Source organism: Haliotis rufescens, unplaced genomic scaffold, assembly GCF_023055435.1.
Source record: "Haliotis rufescens isolate VD_foot unplaced genomic scaffold, xgHalRufe1.0.p SCAF_14, whole genome shotgun sequence".
Lineage (NCBI taxonomy): Eukaryota > Metazoa > Mollusca > Gastropoda > Lepetellida > Haliotidae > Haliotis > Haliotis rufescens.
The window spans coordinates 26113336-26137831 of record NW_025963824.1 but is presented as its reverse complement, the minus strand read 5'-3'; the positions used below and the strand labels follow the sequence as shown (position 1 = coordinate 26137831).

General features: G+C 40.7%; 2 protein-coding genes across 2 annotated transcripts in view; one reads left to right on the top strand and one right to left on the bottom strand.

Annotated features, from left to right (window-relative positions):
• Positions 1-627: 627 nt before the first annotated feature.
• On the bottom strand, positions 628-9422 carry LOC124131257 (transcription initiation factor IIA subunit 2-like). Its single transcript, XM_046494404.2, has 5 exons — positions 9168-9422; positions 8044-8148; positions 6918-7050; positions 4627-4683; positions 628-1852 (listed from the first exon to the last, which is right to left on the bottom strand). The coding sequence occupies exons 1-4, from the start codon at positions 9237-9239 to the stop codon at positions 4664-4666; spliced, it is 330 nt and encodes a 109-aa protein (XP_046350360.1). The 5' UTR covers positions 9240-9422; the 3' UTR covers positions 628-1852; positions 4627-4663.
• A 2895-nt stretch (positions 9423-12317) lies between these two features.
• LOC124131256 (signal peptide peptidase-like 2B) overlaps positions 12318-24496 on the top strand; it is a 33881-nt gene continuing 21702 nt past the window's right edge. Inside the window, exons 1-4 of the mRNA XM_048395208.1 lie at positions 12318-12434; positions 21636-21749; positions 22650-22835; positions 23961-24047. Coding sequence (XP_048251165.1) covers positions 12393-12434; positions 21636-21749; positions 22650-22835; positions 23961-24047 — 429 coding nt within the window. The 5' untranslated portion in view covers positions 12318-12392. The remainder of the gene's footprint in view (positions 12435-21635; positions 21750-22649; positions 22836-23960; positions 24048-24496) is intronic.

Genomic DNA, 24496 nt, shown 5'->3' with positions numbered 1-24496 from the left:
CCTGACCACCCGATCCCGTTTATCGCCTTTTACGACAAGTATAGTCACCTTTTACGGCAAGCATGAGTGCTGAAGACCTATTCTACCCCGGAATCTTCACAGGTCCCAGTTGAACTATGTTAACACTGCTTTGACAAGTAGGTCCTAAGCTGAAGGAAGGCCAGATGTCACAGAGTTGACATGTTGACTGCCAACATACCCGGGAGCACAATCCTGGCACAACCAAGGGAAGCAACTGCAATGACTCAGACCACTGAGCCACCTACAGCTTTACCATATCAAAGAACAAAACATTTACACCAAAAAAACATTTATTCTCAGAATGAAAAAAGATGTCAGAAACATCATTTACAATAATGAAATGTACATGTAATTATCTTATATATTGTATTTGTAATAAATATCTCTGACAAGTTTACTATTTTGCACTCGTCAACATTTCTCCCAGTCATACCCTGACTATTCTGTCCAAGCATGCTTGAGATGTGATTTCGACCATTCACTGCATTTGATTGTTTCCATGGTTACTGATAACCAGCTTTCATTCAAGGTAGTGGAAAATGTCTTTGAGCCTGCTAGTACCAATTAAACCGGGTCTTTTTTAAAAAGGGGAAGTTCATTTTAAAAAAATAATTGAAGACGATGGCTTTTGCTTTTCTTGGAAAAAACTGTCCGTACAAGACAATGGTAGACGAACAGCTCCATGAATACTTGTCAGTTCGCCTTTAACTGGCTTTTCAGCCCGCATATCTTCACAATAATGGAGCATACTGACAAATGTGTGCTTGTAAATGAAAGTCATAATATTAAATTCTTTTGTTTGGAAACCATGCATATAACTTCTGTACGACGGTGATAATTTTTGCATGAGAATTACAAATGCTGCGCTTTAGAATGAACTCCACACAAGAATCTTCAATGTAAGCCCCTCACACAATCAAACATCAGCTGATCAACATTGGGAAATAACGGGATGAACCATTCTCACTCGTGTCATGACGGCCATGCATTTCATTTTTATCATCATGCCTGATTTATGAGAAAATCATAACTGCAACCGATATTACTTTCAGGTGTTGTTTTCGGGGATGTAAATCACAAAGAAAAGCATTCAGATATGTGAAACAGAAATATGGTAATTATTTAATTAATTTAATTATAGATATTTGATCTTATGATATAAAGGAAAAAATGTACATGTTTGTAAAATGCTCACCCAAATAATCATTACATGATGCATCTTAGGCTTAACATGCCAGACATAGGAGCAAAAGGCCCCCAATCCCATCTATCATGTCTATAGTAGTCAATCCATACATGTTACTTTGACAAAATGAATGAGAATTATCATTAAATACTAAGTTTTCCCTCCATATTCATAGCCTAGCAGTTGTCATTCGACAGAAACACATTTAGACTCCATGCAAGGTCTAATAATTTATGTTGACTTGAATTACTAAAAATAGAATAGGGATTACCCCAAATCTTGGCCAATCAGATGTCTCTATTTGTTGGCACCTAGTAACATTATTTTAGCTAACATAATTAGAAGAAACATGAAAAAACACATGTCTTAAATTGTGAAAAGGACATTTACCCGAACATGACTACTACAAGCAATGAAAATATCAATACCTTCCACAGAGACCATCAAAACTAAATAGCCACCCCAAAACATCACCCCTCAACATGGCAATGTACAAATGATACACGGTTGTCAGGCAAGATGCATATGGACAAACACAGCCCAGGCTTCAAATTCAAGAATTTCTTCGTGCCACAAACAAGATGGCCGACTGGACGTCCATGTTTTTCAGTGTGGATGGATTGTAGCTGCTTTTCCCCACCAACACTGGAAAGCACAGAAAATGATCATGTTATTTTCTTCAAGTTACTAGTATTTTGGTTTGTCAGCAACTATAAGTTATTTTCCTGGAAAGCAATATTTTCAACATGACAACAAAGGATAAGGATTGGTAAGGACTCTGACAGCGAGTTTAAATGTTATGACTTAAATATTGGAATGAAACTTAATGAAACTTATCAGATACCAGATTCGCCATAATAAGCGCTCAGATCTCAAATCATCTTCCCGAGACAAGAGAGTTAACTGACTTTAAAAGTCTAGTTTCCACCCTTGCCGAACTAGGCCGGAATTCCTGGGCTCGATCGTAGCGCCACCAGTGGCTATTACGAGTTATGTCCTTTCTATGCCTCTCCTATTGACCAATCAGATTCAACCTCTCGTATCACTTGCATTTGCTTCAAACAAAACGGTGGCGCCCAGACAAGACGGTCTGATCGATAATGAAGATTAATATTGTGATAAAACGAGTCTTACAACGCGAAGTGCATCAAATCATGTGAGCACTTTGATTAAAAACATGAAAATTTTTAGAAAATATCTGTTGACAACAAGTTAGCGGTGCACATGCTTTGCAAATCCTGCAGTCGACCGAAATCTGCGTGACACTTTACAAACCGGATTTCGATTTCGGTGCGTGACTTTGATTTGACTATGCATAGACTCGTTAGTCCAGCAAAAATGTAACTCCATAATACCAGCCTTGTTCGGCAAGGGTGGAACTTGGACTTTTATAGTCAGTTAACTCTCTTGCCTCGGGAAGATGATCTCAAATATGCCCATAATCTTTATAGGTGCCTAGTACTAACCCCCAAAATGTACATGACAATTCATATTTTCTTGCACATATTAGAGACTATTTTTACAGAAAACAGCAGTGCAGCAAGGGTATGTAACTGCCTTGTAACTCTTATGTCTTAGTTTCCTGGAGATTAGAACTAATTATGTTCTCTACCACTCAATCTGACAAACAAATTTAACTTGAGTACGGTACTAACAAGCAACCTCCTTTGTGAATATCCTAAGCAACCAGTATGCTTGTTACGGCCAATACAGTATGTCCAAATGCCCTACACCCTCTCCAAATTCAGCTTGGGTCAAAGACTTGATCATGTTCAAAGAACATTATGAGAACATTATGTTATGAGAAATATGCCTTCAAAAAACCTCTAAAAGTCCAAACATGCAAGTGTTGAAATGAAAAAAGTCTAGTTCTCACTTATATGAACACATCTGATCACTTTCACAATGAATAAATCATTTACTTCTTTGATAGGCATTTAGAAGTTGGAGTACTAAGTAAGGATAAGAATTTATGGATGAACAACTTCATTATTACAATTCAGAGCGCCGTTTCGGTGTAGGTTCTAACACTGTTAGTGCACCGTCTAACACTGTCACTTGCTTGATAACGATGTTAGAACCTACACCGAAACGTCGCTCTTAATAGTAATAAAGAAGTTGTTCATCCATAAATTCTTATCCTTACTTAATGAATGATTTGTAAGAGTTTTCCATATTTCTTAAATAATAAGGGTCATTATCATACCTTCTTCAAACTCCAATTTATGTTTTGGCCTAGAACTCGTCTCCTGAGATTGTGAGGGAATACACATACTATTTTCCAAATATGCGCCCAGTAAAGATCCGGGTTAGAGTAGGTCTTCAGCAACCAATGCTTGCTGTAACACTATGCTTGTCGTAAGAGGCAACTCACAGGATCGGTCAGGTTCGCTGACTTGGTTGATGCATGTCATCTTATCCAAATTGCATGGATCTATACTCATGACATCAATCACTGGATTTTCTAGTCCAGACTCGATTATTTACAGACTGCCATCATATAACTGGAATATTGCTGTGTGTGGCGTTAAACAAACCAAATATGCTTTTACCAGTTAACTGCATGGGTTCAATAGACGTTTTAGTATTTTTAAGACACACAGGTTTGTTTCTTGTTTAACACCTTACTCAACAATATTCCAGCTATATGATGGCGGTCTGTAAATAATCCAGTCTGGACCAGACAATCCAGTGATTGACATCATAAGAATCAACCACCACAATTGGAATACCGTAGGATACGATACGACATTTATTACCCAAGTCAGTGAGGCTGACCTTCTGATCCTGTCGCCTCTTGCAAGCATGGGTTGCTGAAGCCTAATTCTAACCTGTGTCTTCACAGGGGACACAAGTAGTAGGGGTGTCACGATCAATCAACATCTCGATATATTGCTATTGGTAAGCACTTAAAGTCAATAAATGAATTGTTAAATCAGTTTCCGATCAATAGTATCGATTTCAGTTAGGAATATCGATAGTTTTGATTGTATTTACCATATCAATAAAATACATGCAATGCTGTTCAAATTTGTTTTTCTTTTGATCATGAGTGGTAGTAATGTACATGTTGTATTTACCATATCAATAAAATACATGCAATGCTGTTCAAATTTGTTTTTCTTTTGATCATGAGTGGTAGTAATTTACATGTGGTAATGTGGAAGTTTCTTTTTCTTAAATCATTAGGGTAAAGGAAAAACAAATCAGTCATATCTCAAACTTAACTTTTTATTTGTTGTTATGGTTATCACATTCAAAGGACACTTCAGTTCCAAGTTTTAATTCAACTCTAAAATCCATCTAAAATGATACACTGAAAACTATTGATATTTATCGCAACAGTTTCTTTCAATATCAATAGTTATCGCAATAGTGATTTCCAGGCCAGTAGTCACCCCTAACAAGTAGCAACTCACCCATGAGAATTTTTTTCACATCCAGATTCCTTCAGTATTAATGTGGCTGATCCTGTCCTGAAATGATAAATACCATTTGTGACTACATTCATTCAAATTCTGCATCTTTTGTGCATTAACGGCAAAGTGAACCAGGGCAAGATGAGGTGAAATCCATTTAAACATGTGTTCGAGATTATTGTTCTAACATAGCTACGTACATGCATGCATGTGTGGCTGCTTGTACATAGATAGACACGGCAACTAACCCCAATTAAAATCTAGAGGAACTAGTTGTTTTGCCAAAGCCACTAGAAATGAACTGCGGATTGGTTGGACCGACAAATGGTGTCTTCCCTTGTACTAGGTGAGGTGAAATGGGGTTTAACGTCATGATTTTTGCACTCATACAGTGTGTGTGTATGTGTGTGTGTGTGTGTGTGTGTGTGTGTGTGTGTGTGTGTGTGTGTGTGTGTGTGTGTGTGTGTGTGTGTGTGTGTGTGTGTGTGTGTGTGTGTGTGTGTGTGTGTGTGTGTGTGTGTGTGTGTGTGTGTGTGTGTGTGTGTGTGTGTGTGTGTGTGTGTGTGTGTGTGTGTGTGTGTGTGTGTGTGTGTGTGTGTGTGTGTGTGTGTGTGTGTGTGTGTGTGTGTGTGTGTGTGTGTGTGTGTGTGTGTGTGTGTGTGTGTGTGTGTGTGTGTGTGTGTGTGTGTGTGTGTGTGTGTGTGTGTGTGTGTGTGTGTGTGTGTGTGTGTGTGTGTGTGTGTGTGTGTGTGTGTGTGTGTGTGTGTGTGTGTGTGTGTGTGTGTGTGTGTGTGTGTGTGTGTGTGTGTGTGTGTGTGTGTGTGTGTGTGTGTGTGTGTGTGTGTGTGTGTGTGTGTGTGTGTGTGTGTGTGTGTGTGTGTGTGTGTGTGTGTGTGTGTGTGTGTGTGTGTGTGTGTGTGTGTGTGTGTGTGTGTGTGTGTGTGTGTGTGTGTGTGTGTGTGTGTGTGTGTGTGTGTGTGTGTGTGTGTGTGTGTGTGTGTGTGTGTGTGTGTGTGTGTGTGTGTGTGTGCGTGCTTGTACCAGTGCAGATTAATGCCGATTTATAGTGCTAGCCCACTGAGATACCATGCCGCAGTTTTACATGAATACCCAACTCAGACACAGTATTCTCACTCCAACCCAACCAGTCCTTGTTTTAGCCCCTTAACGACGAGCGCCAGACAGGGTAACAACAAGTACCATCTTTTAACGTCTTTTGGTATGGCGTGGCCTTGGATCGAACCCCGGACCTTGCACTCTCCAGTCGTACGCTCTACCACTAGCCCCCTGTTGTACTAGCCTGGTCTAATGTCCACTAAGTTACCATGCCACAGTTTAATAAGCCACAGTTGGATACTCCACTCAGACACAGGATATCAACTCCGATCTGACAATTCTTTGTTCATGCCCTTAATACCGAATGCCAGGCCGGGTAACAATAAATAGCCTCATTTAATATCTTTTGGAAAGAGACTGCCGGGACCCACCGACCTTCCTCTCTCCGGGCTGAAGCTCCATGCACTGCACCAAGTAAGCCAGAGACTATTTTACAATTCTAGGCAGTAACACAACACCTTGTCGCGATAATACATTTCACGATAGTAAGCATGGTAAGGTGAGACACTGGATATTATACAAGACTGGATTCACCATTCCTTGTACTTGAATGTCTTTTAGGAGATAAATTTGATGTAGTCCCACTGTAGAGAAGATACCTCTTATTTTAATTTCGATCAAGCATTTTTCAATATCATGGTAGAATGACTGTTAAAATGATAAATCTTTAGACCAAAATATTTGTCTAAACCTCTGCTGGCTAGATAAATCTTTGGACCAGAATATTTGTCTAAACCTGTGCTGGCTAGATAAATCTTTGGACCAGAATATTTTTCTAAGCCTGTGTTAGCTAAATAAATCTGTAGACCAGAATATTTATCTAATTTTGTTTTGGCTAGATATATCTTTGGACCAGAATATTTATCTAGTTCTGTATTGGCTAGATAAATCTCTGGACCAGAATATTTATCTAATTCTGTATTGGCTAGAAAAATCTCTGTGGCAGACAAGAATATTTATCTAATCCTGTGCGGGCTGTATTATTCTTTGGACCAGAATATTTTCCTAAGCCTGTGTTAGCTAAATAAATCTGTGGACCAGAATATTTATCTAATTTTGTTTTGGCTAGATATATCTTTGGACCAGAATATTTATCTAATTCTGTATTGGCTAGATAAATCTCTGTGACAGACAGAATAACTGTCTAATCCTGTGTTAACAAGTCTTGAGGCTACCTTTCCCATCACAGGCCACGATCTTCACTTTGTCCACCTTGGCAATGTCCTGTACCGGTCCTTCTCTGAACTTGACGTTGTTCAAAACAAATGTCCATACATTGTCACAGAAGCGGTAAGTGTTCAGGGAGCCCTGCAAATAACACAAAAATCGTTAGCACAATGGTTGTAATATTAGTTTTGTTGGTTTGTTGTTCAACGCCATGCTCAGCAATATTCCAGCTATATGACGGCAGTCTGTAAATAATCGAGCCTCGACCACACAATCCAATGATTAATATCATGAGCATCGTTCCACACAATTAGCATCGATAACAAAATAATAGAGTCTGAATCAGACGATTCAGTGATATCACGAGCATCGATCTACGCAAATGGGATTCAATGCAATGCATCAAACCAAGTCAGCGAGCCTGACCACCCGATCCTGTTAGTCACCACTTAAGACAAGCATGGGTTGCTGAAGACCTATTCTACCCCAGTGCTTCAGGGGTCTAATTTGTATGTGATCTAAGCAATTGGGATACGATGACATGTGTCACCTGACCCTGACCCCCTATTCCCGTTAATTGCCTCTAATATCATATCTTTAATTCCAGTAAGTGAATTTTTATTAACATTTGCTGCAGACTTGAGGCCGATATTTGGCCTCTATGGATGCCTAGCTTCCTGTAAATCACTGAATATTTCCAATATGCAGTTTTTCATTAACGGGGTAAGAGTGGTCTGGGGCTGTATCGAACTGATTACTTTCTGGGACGCCACACCAACTGTGTGATTCGATATATATCATGATATCTAGCTCATGATCAAATATGTATCACTTGATATGATACTTGCATGTGCTCTTATCTATGGTGTGTAAGTCATCTTTTTCATACACAGGATGGACAAATACCTGGCACACTGTCGATCTACAGTTGGCAGTCTCAAGTATGGCACAATGGATGAAAATATTTATGTTTTCACAACACATTTTTACTAGTAATTAGTGTTTGGTGTAACATTTATTAAAGAAAACACTTAAGGTAAGAATTGATATTCTTAAGTTACTGCGAGATTTTGATCGATACTTGTAAGGAGAAATAAAACAATCCTGATCCACCATCCCACTATTATTACTTACCGAGAAGGATATCTTTGACTTGACTCTGTTAGCAAGAGCATTATTGATGGCTTTGTCAAACTGTAGCAAGACCTTGAGAGCTAGGCCTGGCGATATCTGACCACACTGCAAGAACAAGAACATGCTCACGTACTTGTATATCTAATATTGACATGTTAAAATCATGAGCTGGCATCATATGTTGTGGATTCGATGATGAATTTTAAAATAATAGCATATTTGAATAGCTAGAGATATCAACTGAGACCCAGAAATAGGAAGAATAAATCAATGTCGTAATTTTAAAACTGTGAGGAATACTGCAAATACCATATTCTACAAAATAGCGCCCAGGGCGCTCTCAAAATTAGAAATAGTAGGCTCTTATTAAAATATTATTTTGGTAAAAAATCATTGAAAGATCGTTAATTTCGTGGTTTATGCTGACAGCCTGAAATGTTTATATATATACGACAGATATATTTTTCCAGAATTTAATTGCCCATAATTACCAGGTAAGGGTGCATATAACACACGAGTGCATATCATAAACAAATAAATTTAAGTCTTGTGTACATTGATCAAGCGGAAGGGTTGCTAATTAGGATTGTTCACTTGCCAAATATCGCCGTGGGCATTATTAGAGCAGGTCGCTTATTACGTCGAATACGGTGTTAGGGTTTGGTAGCTCGTTCCGATCAAACACTTCACGATCCTTTGGGTTGGGCACCACTTGCCGATCAAACACCCCTTTACGATCCTTAGTTGTGCGGTAGTGTGTGGGTTAGCTATCTCTTTTAAAGAACTAAGCAATGTAATCTGAAGAAAATTTGTATAATTTTCATCAAGTCTCTTGGAAAATATGGATACTACACCTGAATTGGTATGTTTTACATCAATCGTAAATCACTGGTCACTGTGCCTGTAAACGGTTCAGTGATCGACACATATAACCAGCTGTTCATCTGCTGTTTAGTCAGTCTATCAGCCTCTCCGGTCGAAACACTGACTACTTTAAATTCGTAACATCCATTTGCCGTGTATTAGGCAATTTTAAAACTCTCATTGTTACTGTTGCTAGTGTTAGTGAATCTAAAAAACGTGGACGAAGACGAAAGGAATAGGACCACCGCGAATAGTTTTACCTGTATCAGCTCATCAAGACTCTCCTGCAGCGTGTGGCCAAGGGTTGTGTTTCTGTACAGCTGGTAACTCATACTTATACCATGTACAATCAATTGATGTATGAATCAACGGTCTAAAAGTCTTGCAATGCAACAATGGATAAGTGCTGGCTTTGAAAATGCTCTGTCAGAAACCTTGTTGTAACCGGAAATGCAGGTGTGCGAAAGCTCATTGACAGCGCGTGCTACTCACGCAGCGCGCCTTTTGATACAGTAAGGGAAAAGGAAATCAATGTTTGGAGTTTTAAAGACTTCCCTGATAATATTCCCCATACGAATATCATAGGATTTTCTGTATGCAAGGGGCATCTGTTGTAAAACTGTGTTTATTTTCTTAACAGGTTGATATAGCTGTGTCGAGTTTCTTACACAATCTTAGTATCAATGAACGAATTAAATGATGGACAAATGTGTGCGTGGAATGATATTTTGTACAAATAATATATACTGTTAAATGTTGCGTAAGGAAAGGTGTACGTGAATGTTTCGATGCAGCTTGTGCTAAAGTGTTGGATGACAATATATTTCATATCAAAAGTCATTCTATATTCTCAATACATACTCCCCACAAACAATGGATGGTGACAACATTTTCAGTAATTGTCTTTTGAGCAAACAGTTAATTGTTCTATTATTTTCATTGTTTGCAAAAAGGCCCAACCGGACGTGATATGAACCCATTGTCGCAAATAATTGAAGATGACGTAGCCCATTGTTCATGACGTCATAACCATTTCATGTGACGTCGTTCCAACAACAGAGTAACTGAGCTGATGTCACCATTTGCAATCAGGAAACCCACATTTTCAATAATTTCTCAGGCGGGTAATTCAGCGCATAACCTACTCGCAACTCTGAATTATCGATTATATGTGACCCACCTGGAGAACAGTGACCTTATGCGAACTGTAAAAAAAAAAATCGATTCTACTCTCGATAGTTCGTCATGTACTAAAAAACATCATTTCAAAACATTTCAATACATGTCTACTTTCAATTTATCCGACGTTATTTCTAAAAACAGCAGTTATTAAATTAACAGTTATAAGTCTGAAAATGGACCTTTGCAGAATATTAGTCCAAATGTTTGATGTCACGTGTCTCGGTAATAAATATGAATTGAGGCTTGTATTTTTGTGTTCCTAAGATCCCGTAGTTTTAAAATGTAATGAGAAGTCAAAATGTGATTTTTCATCCATAAGGTCCCTTATGTCATAGTTGGTCACACATGAAGCGATGTTGAAAGTTCCTCGCCAATGTTCGGAACTTGCAAAAACAATTCACTCGGGAAAGCCCGAAGTGATGCAGGTCTCAGATGTTTACTACTTCGGTGAAACCCACGAGCACGGGTATGGTGCTGACAAACCTAGGACCATAATCGGGGCGAACAGGGATTCGAACCCACCATCATAGATTTCTGACGTGCCAAGGGGACGCAACTCTGCACAGCGACTTGCGGCGCCTTAGACGACTGGGCCACCCGTGCCCCATCAGAAATAAGGATTCCTTTGAGCCACAATCACACAATCCCCAAACAAGTATACATCATTACAACTGTAACAAAATAAACGGCAATGCGAGCAAACCCAAGCGACAATATTCAAACTGTCCAGACCACTTCCGTGGTCTCGTGGTAGAGGAAGGTCCGAGATTCGATCCCCATACCAAAAGACGTTAAAAGATGGTACTTGTTGTTACCCTGTCTGGCGCTCGGCATTACAGGGACTGGTCGGCTCGGAGTCATTATACTGTGTCTGAGTGGGGTAATCATGTTATTCATGGTATCTCAGTGGGCTAGCACTATAAATAGGCATTAATCCGGACTGGCACACACACACACACACACACACACACACACACACACACACGTGCTACCACGGCGTTATATAAGTGCAATAATCCTGGACGCTACGTTAAACTTCATTTCACTTCAAACTGTTTGATGTAAGCTCGTGTTTCTTTGAATTATCTACCGGGGGTTCGGGAGCCCAGTGGTCTGAGGTGCCGCAATTTGCTGTGCAGAGTCGCGTCCCTTAGACGCGCAAGACACTTGTGATCGTGAGTTCTAAATCCGCCCCCTTGATTATGATTCTAAGTTTGTAAGCACTGTCCCGTGCTTAGGTGTTTCACTTCTGCTTTAATGTTTCTTCCTATGTCCAGCTGACACGTGGGGATATAACTGAGATGCGATTCAAAGCTGCGTTAAAACTCGCTCGCTCACTCACTCACTCGCTCGCGCACGCACGCACGCCATTGACACAAATTTTAACTTTATTGGAAATACCATACGTCCCCATGCAGTTATACGAAAAAGAACAATCGTGTTATCAGAATATACGTGTGAAACATCTTGTGGTACTACATAACCTGTGTGACGACTCTTTCTCGACAATATCATCGCATTAACAACATAAGTCAAAGTCAAACGATACTTCGGGCATGTTGTGTTAAACTGGCCGTTTCAGTGAGAAGAAGGTGTCATGAAGTCAACAAGAGACTTTCTCCGTTACATGATTGTCACCTGACTTGCATATAGTAGGTTTGTTAGTTGTTTGACGCCACAATCAGCAATTGTCTTTCCATAGAAAACAAGTTTTATTTGAATCAAGTTGGGGACAAGTGATACCCCGTCGAAAAGTTAATACTGCCATGTCACCGCTTTCGAAAAAAATGGGTTGCTGAGGACCAATTCTAACCCTGATCTTTACCAGCGTCTGTCTGTCTGACTTATAATAAATATTTTTATTTTAGACGTAATGACCAATAATTGAGTACCAAACATGTATGCTGAGGACCAATTCTAACCCTGATCTTTACCAGCGTCTGTCTGTCTGACTTATAATAAATATTTTTATTTTAGACGTAATGACCAATAATTGAGTACCAAACATGTACTCATTGATGTCGCACCAGGGATGTCTAATAAATAAATAAATAAATAAATAAATAAATAAATAAATAAATAAATAAATAAATAAATAAATAAATAAATAAATAAATAAATAAATAAATAAATAAAAAAAAAAAAAAAAAAAGGGAATTTACCCTGACACTGCTAGAAAGGGCAGTAAAACTTTTCATCATTTCTTTTCTGCTGACGCCCCTCTTTTTGTGAGTTGCCTCCCCTTTTTAACTCAAACATGGAGGTTACAATGTTTTGAAGAGGAAGAGTATATTGCCACAGCAATGTTGATTAAGTTATTTGTCATAGTAGTTGGCTTGTCCCAGGTGAGACACAATGATGTTCACGTACAACTGATATTCTTACAAACATGTTTTGTAAATAAGGCTCTTTCCTTTGGTCGATGACACGGATACAAAATTGAGCATCGGAAACGTTCAGTTTTCGTTCACTGACTTTCCATTTATCAATCATTATATATTGCCTTATATTAAATGATCGATAACAACAAAAAGACAACCTAACTGTTGATAAATGACATGGAGGAAGATTAGAGTTTACCGGGCGTAGCTTATAGCGCTAACTGGCCCCAGTAGTGGTTATCTTAGATCAGTTGTATTAGGATTACTCGGATTAGTGTTAGCATCTTCCGGAGGCAAGAGCGTCCACCAGCATTTTTATCAAGTCTTAATTGTTTCCACCCTTGCCACAACAAGCACACTTTTCTGTGGTAAATATGATTGCAATCAGAGAATGTTTCACAAAATCAACTCATACACCTTCGAAAATATCATAATTACAACCTACCAAATTTATGTGTATAAATTTTAGGCAGCTTCCTTGTTCGAGGAATGTATCCGTGAATATCCACACAAAGGAACAATATCCCACTCGTCTGCAGCTGTACAAAGAAACTTATTCGATGTTACGTGTCTCAGTAACAATCAAATATTTTAAAAGATATAAATCGTTTCGGGATATTATAATCTGTGTTCGTTTCTCAACTGATCACTTGGATTGTTTCAGGTGTTTTACATAGGTGTCAAGTCTCAATGGTCGGCTGAGAAAGCCCATGTGACAACTATTTTCATAACGTCCACGGTTCCTAAAAATTCCATTGAGTGATAGATAACAATGATCAATCAATCAACGTATTATTAGTTAACCCTTTGAACAAAGTATGTTGTTTTTACATCGGCACTTCGCGCCATGATGTGAGTGTATTCCCTTTGTTTTAGTAAACCTAGACATGTAAACACTCACTCTTGACATATCCACTGTGCAAGATAACAGTGATTAATCAATCAACGTATTTTCTGTTAATCCTTTGATGACTAGGAACGATCCGTTGATTTACAAAAAAAAGTAAATCAACTGATCATTCATCTCTTGCTGGGCTGCCACGTGCATATTACATAACACACATTTCACCTCACTTGAAACCTGGATTTAGATTGAATAATTACCCCAGACACAATAAATGCCAAATGGGAACCTTTGTCAGGTAATCTAAGTGGTGCTACCACTAATTGTACCTGTAATAAATTCATTAACTGAGCATCAAGTGAATGACGACAAATACACAAGTGTAGGGTTATACGAAAAAACGTGGATGACAACAAGGGAGTAGTAATCGTATTATCGACGCAAGCCGAAATCCGAAAATGCTTTCACTGCATGGATACTTTTTTTTTTTTATTAAACTATAACCATCTGGGGTATTTCCAAATGACGACATCCGATGAGCTCCCTTGTTCTTTTTGTCTGTTTGTTTAGGCTGAAGAAATTAATTAACATGCGCCCTTTGTCGAAATCTTTATAGATCACAGTTAACCAATCAGTGTTCAAAAATGCGTAAAACAAATATTGCCTCCAGCCTCCAAGTTTATTTAGCTGTCCTTGCAGACGGTACCCCAGTCTCTGGTCACGCTCAGTTGCATTGCGTATCATCCGGGTACTCACGGGGGGAAAACAATAACAAAGGCAACAACCAGTCCGTTAGATCAGTGCCCCTTTAACGCTGCCTGTCTTTGTTGACACAAATATATTTTTTCCTCTTTAAACCCTTAGAACGATTGCCTATGTCTTTGTGTCAGGGGTGAAATAGTGAATGTTTTCATTATCTGATCGACTAGATTGTTGCCCATGGTATTCGCCATCTTTGTGAAGCTACACGAGATAAGAACAGCGATCTGATTGGATATCACATTTCATTACAATGTGCACATATCGTGATCTACGCGAGGTGGCACCAGGGTCGAGTCGGAAAAAGTGGTCTTAATGTGGCAAGGACAGAAACTATGCTTTAATATAGGCTAGTGGACACACTTGCCTCAGGAAGATGTAATGTAGGTTACCCTGACAAGTTGGCCAGACTCTTTCCTTAACCCATGGATCCCCTATCTGATCAAGCAACCCTTGGGACACTGCAGTAGCGCGTCCTTATTTTTGGACTTCAGTTCACGAAGGATCCAACTAGCGTTTCCAGCTTGAAGCTCAGCTGGTCTAATGAGGATATTGACGGCTTTGGGTGTTTTTAAATCATCCATGAAATAATTTCTGAATGTGATGTCACACCTTTCATTCATGCACAGTTCAATTCTCAACAGATTTTCATCAGATTACATCTGATTTATTTGTTAAAGGTGATAGCTAACGCATACCCTACCTCACAACTAACCTAGACCCATGAAGATTCAGGGGTAGAATAGGTCTTCAGCAACCCATGCTTGCCGTAAAGGCGACTATGCTTGTCGTAAAAGGCGACTAACGGGATCGGGTGGTCAGGCTCGCTGACTTGTTTGATGCATGTCATCAATCCCAATTGCGTGGATCGTTGCTCATGATATCAATCACTTCATTGTCTGGTCCAGACTCTATTATTTACAGACCGCCGTCATATAGCTGGAATATTGCTGAGTGCGGCGTTAAACAACAAACAAACAAACAAACACAACTAACTAAGGAGCGAAAAGGGGTCTTTGATCGGAAAGGGGTATCTAACCCCTATGATTGTAGGGGTTTATCTTAAAAGAAAAGGGGATCCAAAGGTTAAAGACAGGGTTGGAGGTTAACATACCCTTATAGCTAATAACTAATCCTAAGGATCTATGAAGCACATGAGATCAGTGAAGCAAGAGCCACTGCTGGCAGTCTGAGCCAATTAGCCTACAAGCTGTGTCAAGTAAACCGCAGTGTTGCCTACACCTTCTTCATCTTTTGGGTCATGTGCCTTTTCTGATCAAATGCATGTTCATGATCCTGACAGTTGGGCACCCTTGCCAATCAAACACCCCATTATAATCCTTTTTATCATCCCAAACTGGCTCCCATGGGAGATATCGCCAGGGTATGATCATTGTAGATATCGCTGCAATGAAACTGCATCACAATGCTTTGCAGACCATTGTGACGTCATTGGTAACCATGACGTCACAAACAAATGACATCAGTAACAGCTCTGCTACTGAAGCTGTCAGCAGTACTTTTTACACTAAGACACTCCTTATTACTGTCTACAAACTGAAAAAGTTGGAAGATTGATGTTGGATGATAAATAGAATCTCAACCTTGTGTCTTTTGATGTCAAATATATCATCACTCATTGATATATTTGATCATGTTGATATAATAAGACACGAGGGTGAGATTTTCTCTATGTGCTTCAGGGTTAGTCCTGAAGAAGGGTATGGGTTAGCTAAGTCTACAACACGTACTCATTATGTGTGCAGGTTTTTTCAGTGTTTAGGTCAGGTGTGCTTATTGAATTAAAGTGCGTCAGACCCATGAAGATCCAGGTAGAGAATAGGTCTTCAGCAACACATGTTTGCCATAAGAAGATACTATGCTGGTCGTTAGAGGCGACTAATGGGATTGGGTGGTCAGGCCAATCTCATTCAAATCAGATCTTAGTTCTCGCTATGGCTAAACCAAGATCTGAGTACATCCCATTACGGGTCACGTCAGAACGACTTTTCATCTGACCAATCAAAGCGTCGTTTAGCAGATCATGAAAGTGACAGTCTGTTATAACCTAGCCCTCAGACTAGAGACAAAACCAGAGGCGTTGGGGAGAGACTTTTATTTGCCCGCCACATGGCCGGTCAATACGTCATAGCCGAGTGACAGCACGTGTGGACTACCTTCACAGGCATGTGAGGTATTCATACGCGTTACTCTCACAGTACATAGCTCTAGGGTACGTCGGGTAATATAGTACTTATCAAGATATTACATTCCTCCCTCTTTAGATGGAAACAGTTCTAAACCAAACATATCTACATTAAAGGTGCCAAGGTGCTTCTCAACATTTGTACACAAAGAAAGCAATCTACAAAAATCATTCTCTAGATTTAGTAGGTATCTGCCATAAGAGAAATATGTTAACTTCTACTGTTCAAGTAAACTTTACCTTAACCCAAAATAACATGAGTTCACTTGAATCTCATTAACCAATTACTTCCTAACAAAGTCCTCAAGATATCTTGGTTCACGTCGAGTCCTCTTAGAAGATCTACTCAGAATGGGAGATTTAACATTGCTATTGTCTGTTGATAGTACAATCTCTGAAGCAGGATCTTGTATCGTCTCTGACACGTGATCCTTCTCTGGATAGTCATTGATAGCAGGTATCTCGACACCGCACGTCTCTGGTAGAGCAGATTCTACCTGTTGATCTGATTGAGAGTCAGTATTGCCTCCGGGTACTTGGGTTTCTCGAGTACGCACATGATTCTGATGGCGCCTCACATTTCGACCATCAGACAGTTCTACCTAAACGATACTGGACCTGTCCTGTTCGAGACTGTACCAGGTAACCATTTCAGTCCATTTCCAAAGTTCTTAACATACACAGTGTCATGTTCCTTCATACTTCTGTCCTTCACATGTAGGTCATGTTGAATCTTCTGTCTCGATTGACTCTTCTTTACTGTCTGCTGTACAGAAGGATGCGTCAAGTCTAGATGTGTTCGTAGTCTCCGGTTCATCAGAAGTTCGGCTGGTGTTTGTCCAGTAGTTGTCTGGGGTGTTGTTCTATATCGTAACAAGAATCTGTCGAGACGAGTCTGAATATCCGGACCTTGTACCTTCTTCATCCCCTCCTTGAATGTACTCACTGACCTTTCAGCGAGACCGTTGGATGATGGGTGATATGGAGCTGTCTGCACATGGTGAATACCATTCTTATCCATGAATGCTTTGAATTCCTCACTAGTGAAACAGGTACCGTTGTCACTCACTAACATCTCGGGTAATCCATGGGTTGTGAACACTCTACGAAGAACTGCCACTGTAGCTGAAGATGTAGCTGAGAGCACAACAACAACATCTATCCATTTACTATATGCATCCACAATCACCAAGAACATTTGACCAAGGAATGGTCCGGCATAATCAATATGCACACGAGACCATGGTTGCTCAGGCCACTCCCACGGGTGTAGGGGTGCCTTAGCTGGTATCTGCTGCATTTGCTGACACACCTCACACTTTTTCACTGTTGACTCCAGAATTGAATCCATGCTAGGCCACCACATATAGCTACGAGCAAGTGCCTTCATCCTACTGATTCCAGGATGTGCCTCATGAAGTTCACGAATAATCCTATCCCGACCTGGCGGGGGAATCACTACACGGTTACCCCACAACACACAGCCATCCTGTACTGTCAGCTCATCACGGCGACAGTAGTATGCCTTCATTTCTCGGTTTTCACAGAAATTAGGCCATCCACACTGTACATATCTCAACACTGTTGACAACACAGGATCCTGGCACGTCCATGAACGAATATGTTTGGAGGTCACAGCTAGGTGTAGTATCCATCAGTTCCAGAAGCATGATGTATTCCGGAGGTACAGGTGTTTCTTGAATACTTGGTTTTTCTTTCGCAGGAAGTCGGCTCAGACAATCCGCATTGGCGATCTGTGATCCTGGTCTGTAGACAAGTTCATACTCATAAGCAGACAATGTTAGTGCCCACCTCTGAATCCGTGCTGATGCCATCATTGGTATCGCTTTGGTCTCAGCAAATAATCCCAACAATGGTTTGTGATCAGTCTCTATAGTGAAATGATTTCCTGCCAGGTACTGATGAAATTTCTTCACACCAAAGAGCATTGCTAAGCCTTCCTTTTCCAGTTACGAATAGTTTTTTTCAGCGGAGTTTAGGAAGCATGATGAATATCCAATGGGACGATCGCCTCCCTCTTCAGTACTATGAGACAGTACCGCACCAACTCCGTAGGGCGATGCATCACAACAGAGAATCAGTTCCTTCTTCGCATCATAATGAACGAGAACTTTATCAGAACACAGCAGTGACTTGGATTTCTCAAAAGCTGACTGTTGTCGGCTTCTCCACTTCCATGGTACTTCTTTCTGTAACAGTTTGTGTAACGGTGCCAGAGCAGTGGAAAGGTTTGGCATGAACCTTCCATAATAGTTCAGCATACCCAAATAGCTTTTCAGTTCTGTAACATTCTGCGGAGGTGACGCTTCCTTGATGGCCTCGACCTTTTCCGCGACTGGATGGGTGCCCTCTCTATCCAGACGGTATCCAAGATACACAACTTCTGTTGCCATGAAGCTGCACTTGTCCTTACGAACTCTCAGACCTGCTGCCGCTAGTCTCCTCAGAACTTCCTCTAAGAGTGTCAAGTGTTCATGCCTCGAACCGCCACCAATCAGAATATCATTAATCCTGACCAGAACTTGTTCAAGACCTTGTAGGGTATTCTCCATGATGCGCTGAAATATACCAGGAGCTGACGACACACCAAATGGCAGACGGTTATACCGAAAGAGTCCTTTATGTGTATTTATTGTGATGTACTGCTTGGAATGTTCGTCCAACAAGACCTGCTGGTAAGCTTGACTTAGGTCCAACTTAGAATAGAACTTTGCTCCTCATAATGTTGCGAACAGGTCATCTGTCTTTGGAATTGGGTATTTATCCAACTTGGACACTTTGTTCACAGTCACTTTATAGTCACCACAGACTCTAATACTCGAGTCGGACTTCACCACAGGTACTATTGGTGCTGCCCATTCAGAAAACTCTACAGCTTCTATTGTACCATTACTCTGTAGGTGATCAAGCTCATGTTCAATCTTCTGCTTCAATGCATATGGGACTGGTCTTGCTTTATGGAAGATCGGTTGGGCATTCTTGTCAACATATATCTTTGCTTTCGTTCCTTTGAACGTACCTAAACCATCCTTGAACACTTCAGGATGCATATCCAACACAGTTCTCAAACTGCTTTGCGAATCCTTAGCAGTCACATGTTTGATTATATTCCAATCAACATCAAACACATCAATCCAGTTACGTCCAAACAGACTAGCACGGTTCCCTCGGGCGACTAATAGGGGCAGACTCGCAGTCACTCCTTGAAAATCAACCTCCACCATCACCTGTCCCGCAAGATCAAGCTTATTTCCGGTGTATCCAAGGTATGATTTAGTCGTAGGTGTCACAGTCAAGTTCTCTACACTCTGTTGAAGATGTGACAAAGTCTTTTCACTCACAATGGATACCGCAGCCCCAGTGTCAAATTCCCTCTTCAACTCTTGACCGTTGACTTGTACTGGTACATAAACTGGTTTGTTCACTGAACCAGAAACCATGAACATCTCATATGCTTCACTCACATCCACAAATCCCTCAGAATCCTCCTGTGAATCATGTTCTTGAATGTAGTTCGCTCTATTTCCGTACTGTCTGTGATGTCTACCTCGGCGACCTTGACTCTATCTCCCACCTCGATGTGAAGTTCTCCTCTGACCATTTCCCCTCTTGTTGAGACATTTCTGTGATAAATGTCCAACAAGTCCACACGAGTAACACTCCTGATCTTTAAAACGGCATGTTGAAGGGTCATGTCTTCTGCCACAACGAAAACATGAAGAACTGTAGTTACCTCCCCTGGCTTGTTTCTTCGTAATAAAGTTGACGATACCAGTGTCACTGGATGTTGCAGTTTGTTTCTGAAGATCAGCAGAATTTTTATCAGCCGCTTCCATTGATGTTGCTATGGCAACGGCTTTGGTGAATGTCAAATTATCTTCTGACAGTAACCTGGATAACATTTTCTGTTTGTTTATACTGCAAACGAATGTGTCCCTCAGCATGTCGTCAAGGAATGCTCCATAATCACAAAATTCAGTCACTTTTCTCAATACAGCAACAAACTCACTGATGGTCTCGTTGGGCTTCCGTACTCTCGTGTTGAAGTTGTAGCGGTGCACAATCTTCGACGGTTGGAGGTTGTAATGGTCTTTCAACAATTTCACAAGTTCCTCAAAACTTTTTGACGTCGGCTTTTCGGGGCGAAGTAAGTCTCTTATTAATCCATAAGTTTTACCTCCCACGGAACTCAGCAAGGTCTGACTTTTGTGTTCAGTTATAGAATTTGCCTCGAAGAAGATCTCGGCTCGCTCCGCATATTGGCTCCAATCTTCGACTGTTTCGTTAAACTCGCCAAGATTCGCGTATACAGACGATGTGATCTCGACTGCGCTTCCAAACTTCGCAAAACTTCAGGTTTATACCTCGTCGCCTATTGTTATAACCTAGCCCTCAGACTAGAGACAAAACCAGAGGCGTTTGGGAGAGACTTTTATTTGCCCGCCACATGGCCGGTCAATACGTCATAGCCGAGTGACAGCACGTGCGGACTACCTTCACAGGCACGTGAGGTATCCATACGCGTTACTCTCACAGTACATAGCTCTAGGGTACGTCGGGTAATATAGTACTTATCAAGATATTACACAGTCGGAATGTGTTTTCTAATCATGCAACCTCGAAAACGTTAACACGGGGTATTCCAAATGATAGTTACTTCCCGTAAAACTGATTCCTTCAAAATTATTGTCTATCTCTCACTACTGTGGAATAAACATTTGAATGGAGGAGGTGTTGCACAGTACGTGGGTTGTTCTGTTTTCAAGACTTTAATCGAGAGCTGTGTCAACATATTTTTCAAGCGTAGTGTGAAATGGAAGTCGCCAGGTTGAAACGAGTGATGCAGAGCTCGAGAAAGCTGCTTTCTAATTGGCTGATGTCGACTTCTTGTTAGTTGTTTCAGTGGACGGTCAAAGTTCACGAAAGGTCGTTCTGTCGTGACCTGTAATTGGATGTCCTCAGATCTTTGTTTAGCTACAGCGGGAATTTAGATCTGAGTTTAATAAGATTCTGGTCAGGCTCACTTACTTGGTTGATGCATGTCATCATATCCCAATTGCGCAGATCGATGCTCATGATGTCAATCACTTGAATGTGTGGTCCAGACTCGATTATTTACAGACCACCTTCATATAGCTGGAATATTGCTGAGTGCGGCGTTCAACAACAAACAAACAATATAAAGTGTGACAACTAGAAAGATAAGTTTGATCCATCAACTGACATAGTGAATTTGATTTTAACCATGTCATTATCGTTTTAGCAGTGCCAGCAGCACTAAAATACAAGGGATTTCATACCCTGGACACTATATCCTGTTGCTTTTATGGTGCAGGTACTGGGGGAATATGGTGTTCTGAAAGTTCAAGCAGCAAGTGGAGCATCATCAAATTACTGCTTTGCTTACAATAAAGACTTCAAGACAATTCCTCCAGCACTCAACCAAACTGTGAGTACAGTAGAGTAGAAATATGACAAGTTGTACAACTGAAAGGAAAGCTTGTCACAATCTGATTGGTTGAAAAATGGTGGATAGGTCATTCACTGCCCAGAAATCTTCTGGGTATTTTACTATGCATTAAAACTTTTCTTGATGTGGATAAATATTTTTCTCTGTCTCAAATTTGAAAAAAACTATGTGGCTTTCAAAATGGTAATATGAGTTAGTCATTACTTATATTGAGTTTGATTGATTTTTACTGTTACTGGGTATATGTTTTAAATATTTGAAGGGCTCTTATCACACATGGTCATTCAAGTTTATTCCGGGGCCACGTGTACCCGGTCGTTTAAGGCATTGCAATTTACTGTGCAGAGTTGCTTCCCTTGGGCACGCCAGAAACCTATGATTGTGGGTTCGAATCCCGGTTCGCCCCGATTATGTTTCTAGGTTCAGCAGCACCATACCCGTGCTCGTGGGTTTCACCGAAGTGGTAAACATCTGAGACTTTGCTGCATAACTTTGGGCTGCCTTCCCACAACAAGCTGACACGCTGTTTTATGACTGGAATACTGTTAAAAAGCAGCGTTTAACCCAACTCACTCACTCACTTATAACTTGAGGAATTTTAATTCCCAATGTGCTGCATATCTGTGTACAATATGCTCAATAAATCGCCATGACCTAATTAATCCGGAGTTGCATGGTACCAATATACACATGAAAAGATCAAGAACCCCAAAAGTAGGACAGCACTGAGCCAGTGTGGGAAATTGGCTCCTGCCTGGTGGCCTGTAGCCCGAGGCTACTTTGGTTCCTACTTGGCTAGTGAAATTATAATCTAGTGAGTTATAATATATAAAACTCTCAATTCTATGGTATATGTCTTAAATGCTTGCTCTGCTACAGGAAAACCATCAGCTTGTACATCTTGGATCAAACGGCTGCAACGATTCTGACTGGACAATCGATGTGAGGGGCAAGGTGGTGACAGTAGCAAGAGGAAACTGCTCATTTGTGGAGAAGGCAACTTCAGCTCAGAAACACCAGGCGGTGGCCATATTGGTTGTGTCATTAAAAACTGACACCCAGCTGGTGAGAATATTTGGCCGAAAATAGTCTTGGTTCATTTTTATATTGCTTCAAGAATTTTCTAAGTGCACCATGATACAAGATGGAGACCATGATACAAGATGGAGACCATGATACAAGATGGTCACCATGATACAGGATGGTCACCATGATACGAGATGGTCACCATGATACAAGATGGAGACCATGATACAAGATGGTCACCATGATACAAGATGGTGACCATGATACAAGATGGTGACCATGATACAGGATGGAGACCATGATACAAGATGGTCACCATGATATAAGATGGTGACCATGATACAGGATGGAGACCATGATACAAGATGGTCACCATGATATAAGATGGTCACCATGATACAGGATGGAGACCATGATACAAGATGGTCACCATGATACAGGATGGAGACCATGATACAAGATGGTCACCATGATATAAGATGGTCTCCATGATACAAGATGGTGACCATGATACAGGATGGAGACCGTGATACAAGATGGTGACCATGATACAGGATGGAGACCATGATACAAGATGGTCACCATGATATAAGATGGTCTCCATGATACAAGATGAGACCATGATACAATATGGTCAATATGATACAAGATGGTCACCATGATACAAGATGGTCACCATGATACAAGATGGTCACCATGATACAAGATGGTCACCATGATACAAGATGGTCACCATGATACAAGATGGTCACCATGATATAAGATGGTCTCCATGATACAAGATGGTGACCATGATACAGGATGGTGACCATGATACAAGATGGTCACCATGATACAAGATGGAGACCATGATACAAGATGGTCACCATGATACAAGATGGAGACCATGATACAAGATGAGACCATGATACAAGATGGAGACCATGATACAAGATGGAGACCATGATACAAGATGGTCACCATGATATAAGATGGTCTCCATGATACAAGATGAGACCATGATACAATATGGTCAATATGATACAAGATGGTCACCATGATACAAGATGGTCACCATGATACAAGATGGAGACCATGATACAAGATGGTCACCATGATACAAGATGGAGACCATGATACAAGATGCTAATGCATGTTACAACTTAGTCTTTGGTTGATTGACAGGTTACACCAGGAGGAAATGCAAGTGAATACCAGAGCATCAACATCGTTGTTGGCTTCATCATGTGGAAGGACAACGGCAGCCTGGAGGTGAGTGTGAGTCAAGGCAGAATACTCCCCCTCTAGACCAACAGACTCTCAGCTAATCTGTGTCCTATAGCACCTTGTCCATTACTGGCGACCGCCTCCGTGGTCTAGTGGTAAAGCGTCCGCCTCCGTGGTCTAGTGGTAGAGCGTCCGCCTGGAGAGCGGAAGGTTCAGGGTTTGATCCCCGGAAGCATCATACCAAAAGACGTTAAAAGATGGCACTTGTTGTTACCCTGTCTGGCGCTCGGCATTAAGGGGCAAAAACAAGGACTGGTCGGCTCGGAGTCAGTATACTATGTCTGAGGGGTATTCATGTTAAACTGCGGCATGGTATCTCAGTGAGCTAGCACTATAGAACCGACATCAGTCCGGACTAGTACAAGCAGACACACACACACACGTGCATGCACATCGCTAAATACGTGCAATAATCTTCAACACAATGTTAAACC

Bases quoted from the DNA above. Each gene is read 5' to 3' on its own strand.
- LOC124131257 (XM_046494404.2), bottom strand. From the start codon at position 9,239: ATGAGTTACCAGCTGTACAGAAACACAACCCTTGGCCACACGCTGCAG. The intron at 7,051-8,043 runs GTAAGTAATAAT...TGTTATTTGCAG, and splicing joins AGTCAAAGATATCCTTCTCG to GGCTCCCTGAACACTTACCG. The intron at 4,684-6,917 runs GTAGCCTCAAGA...TTATCATTTCAG, and splicing joins CGTGGCCTGTGATGGGAAAG to GACAGGATCAGCCACATTAA.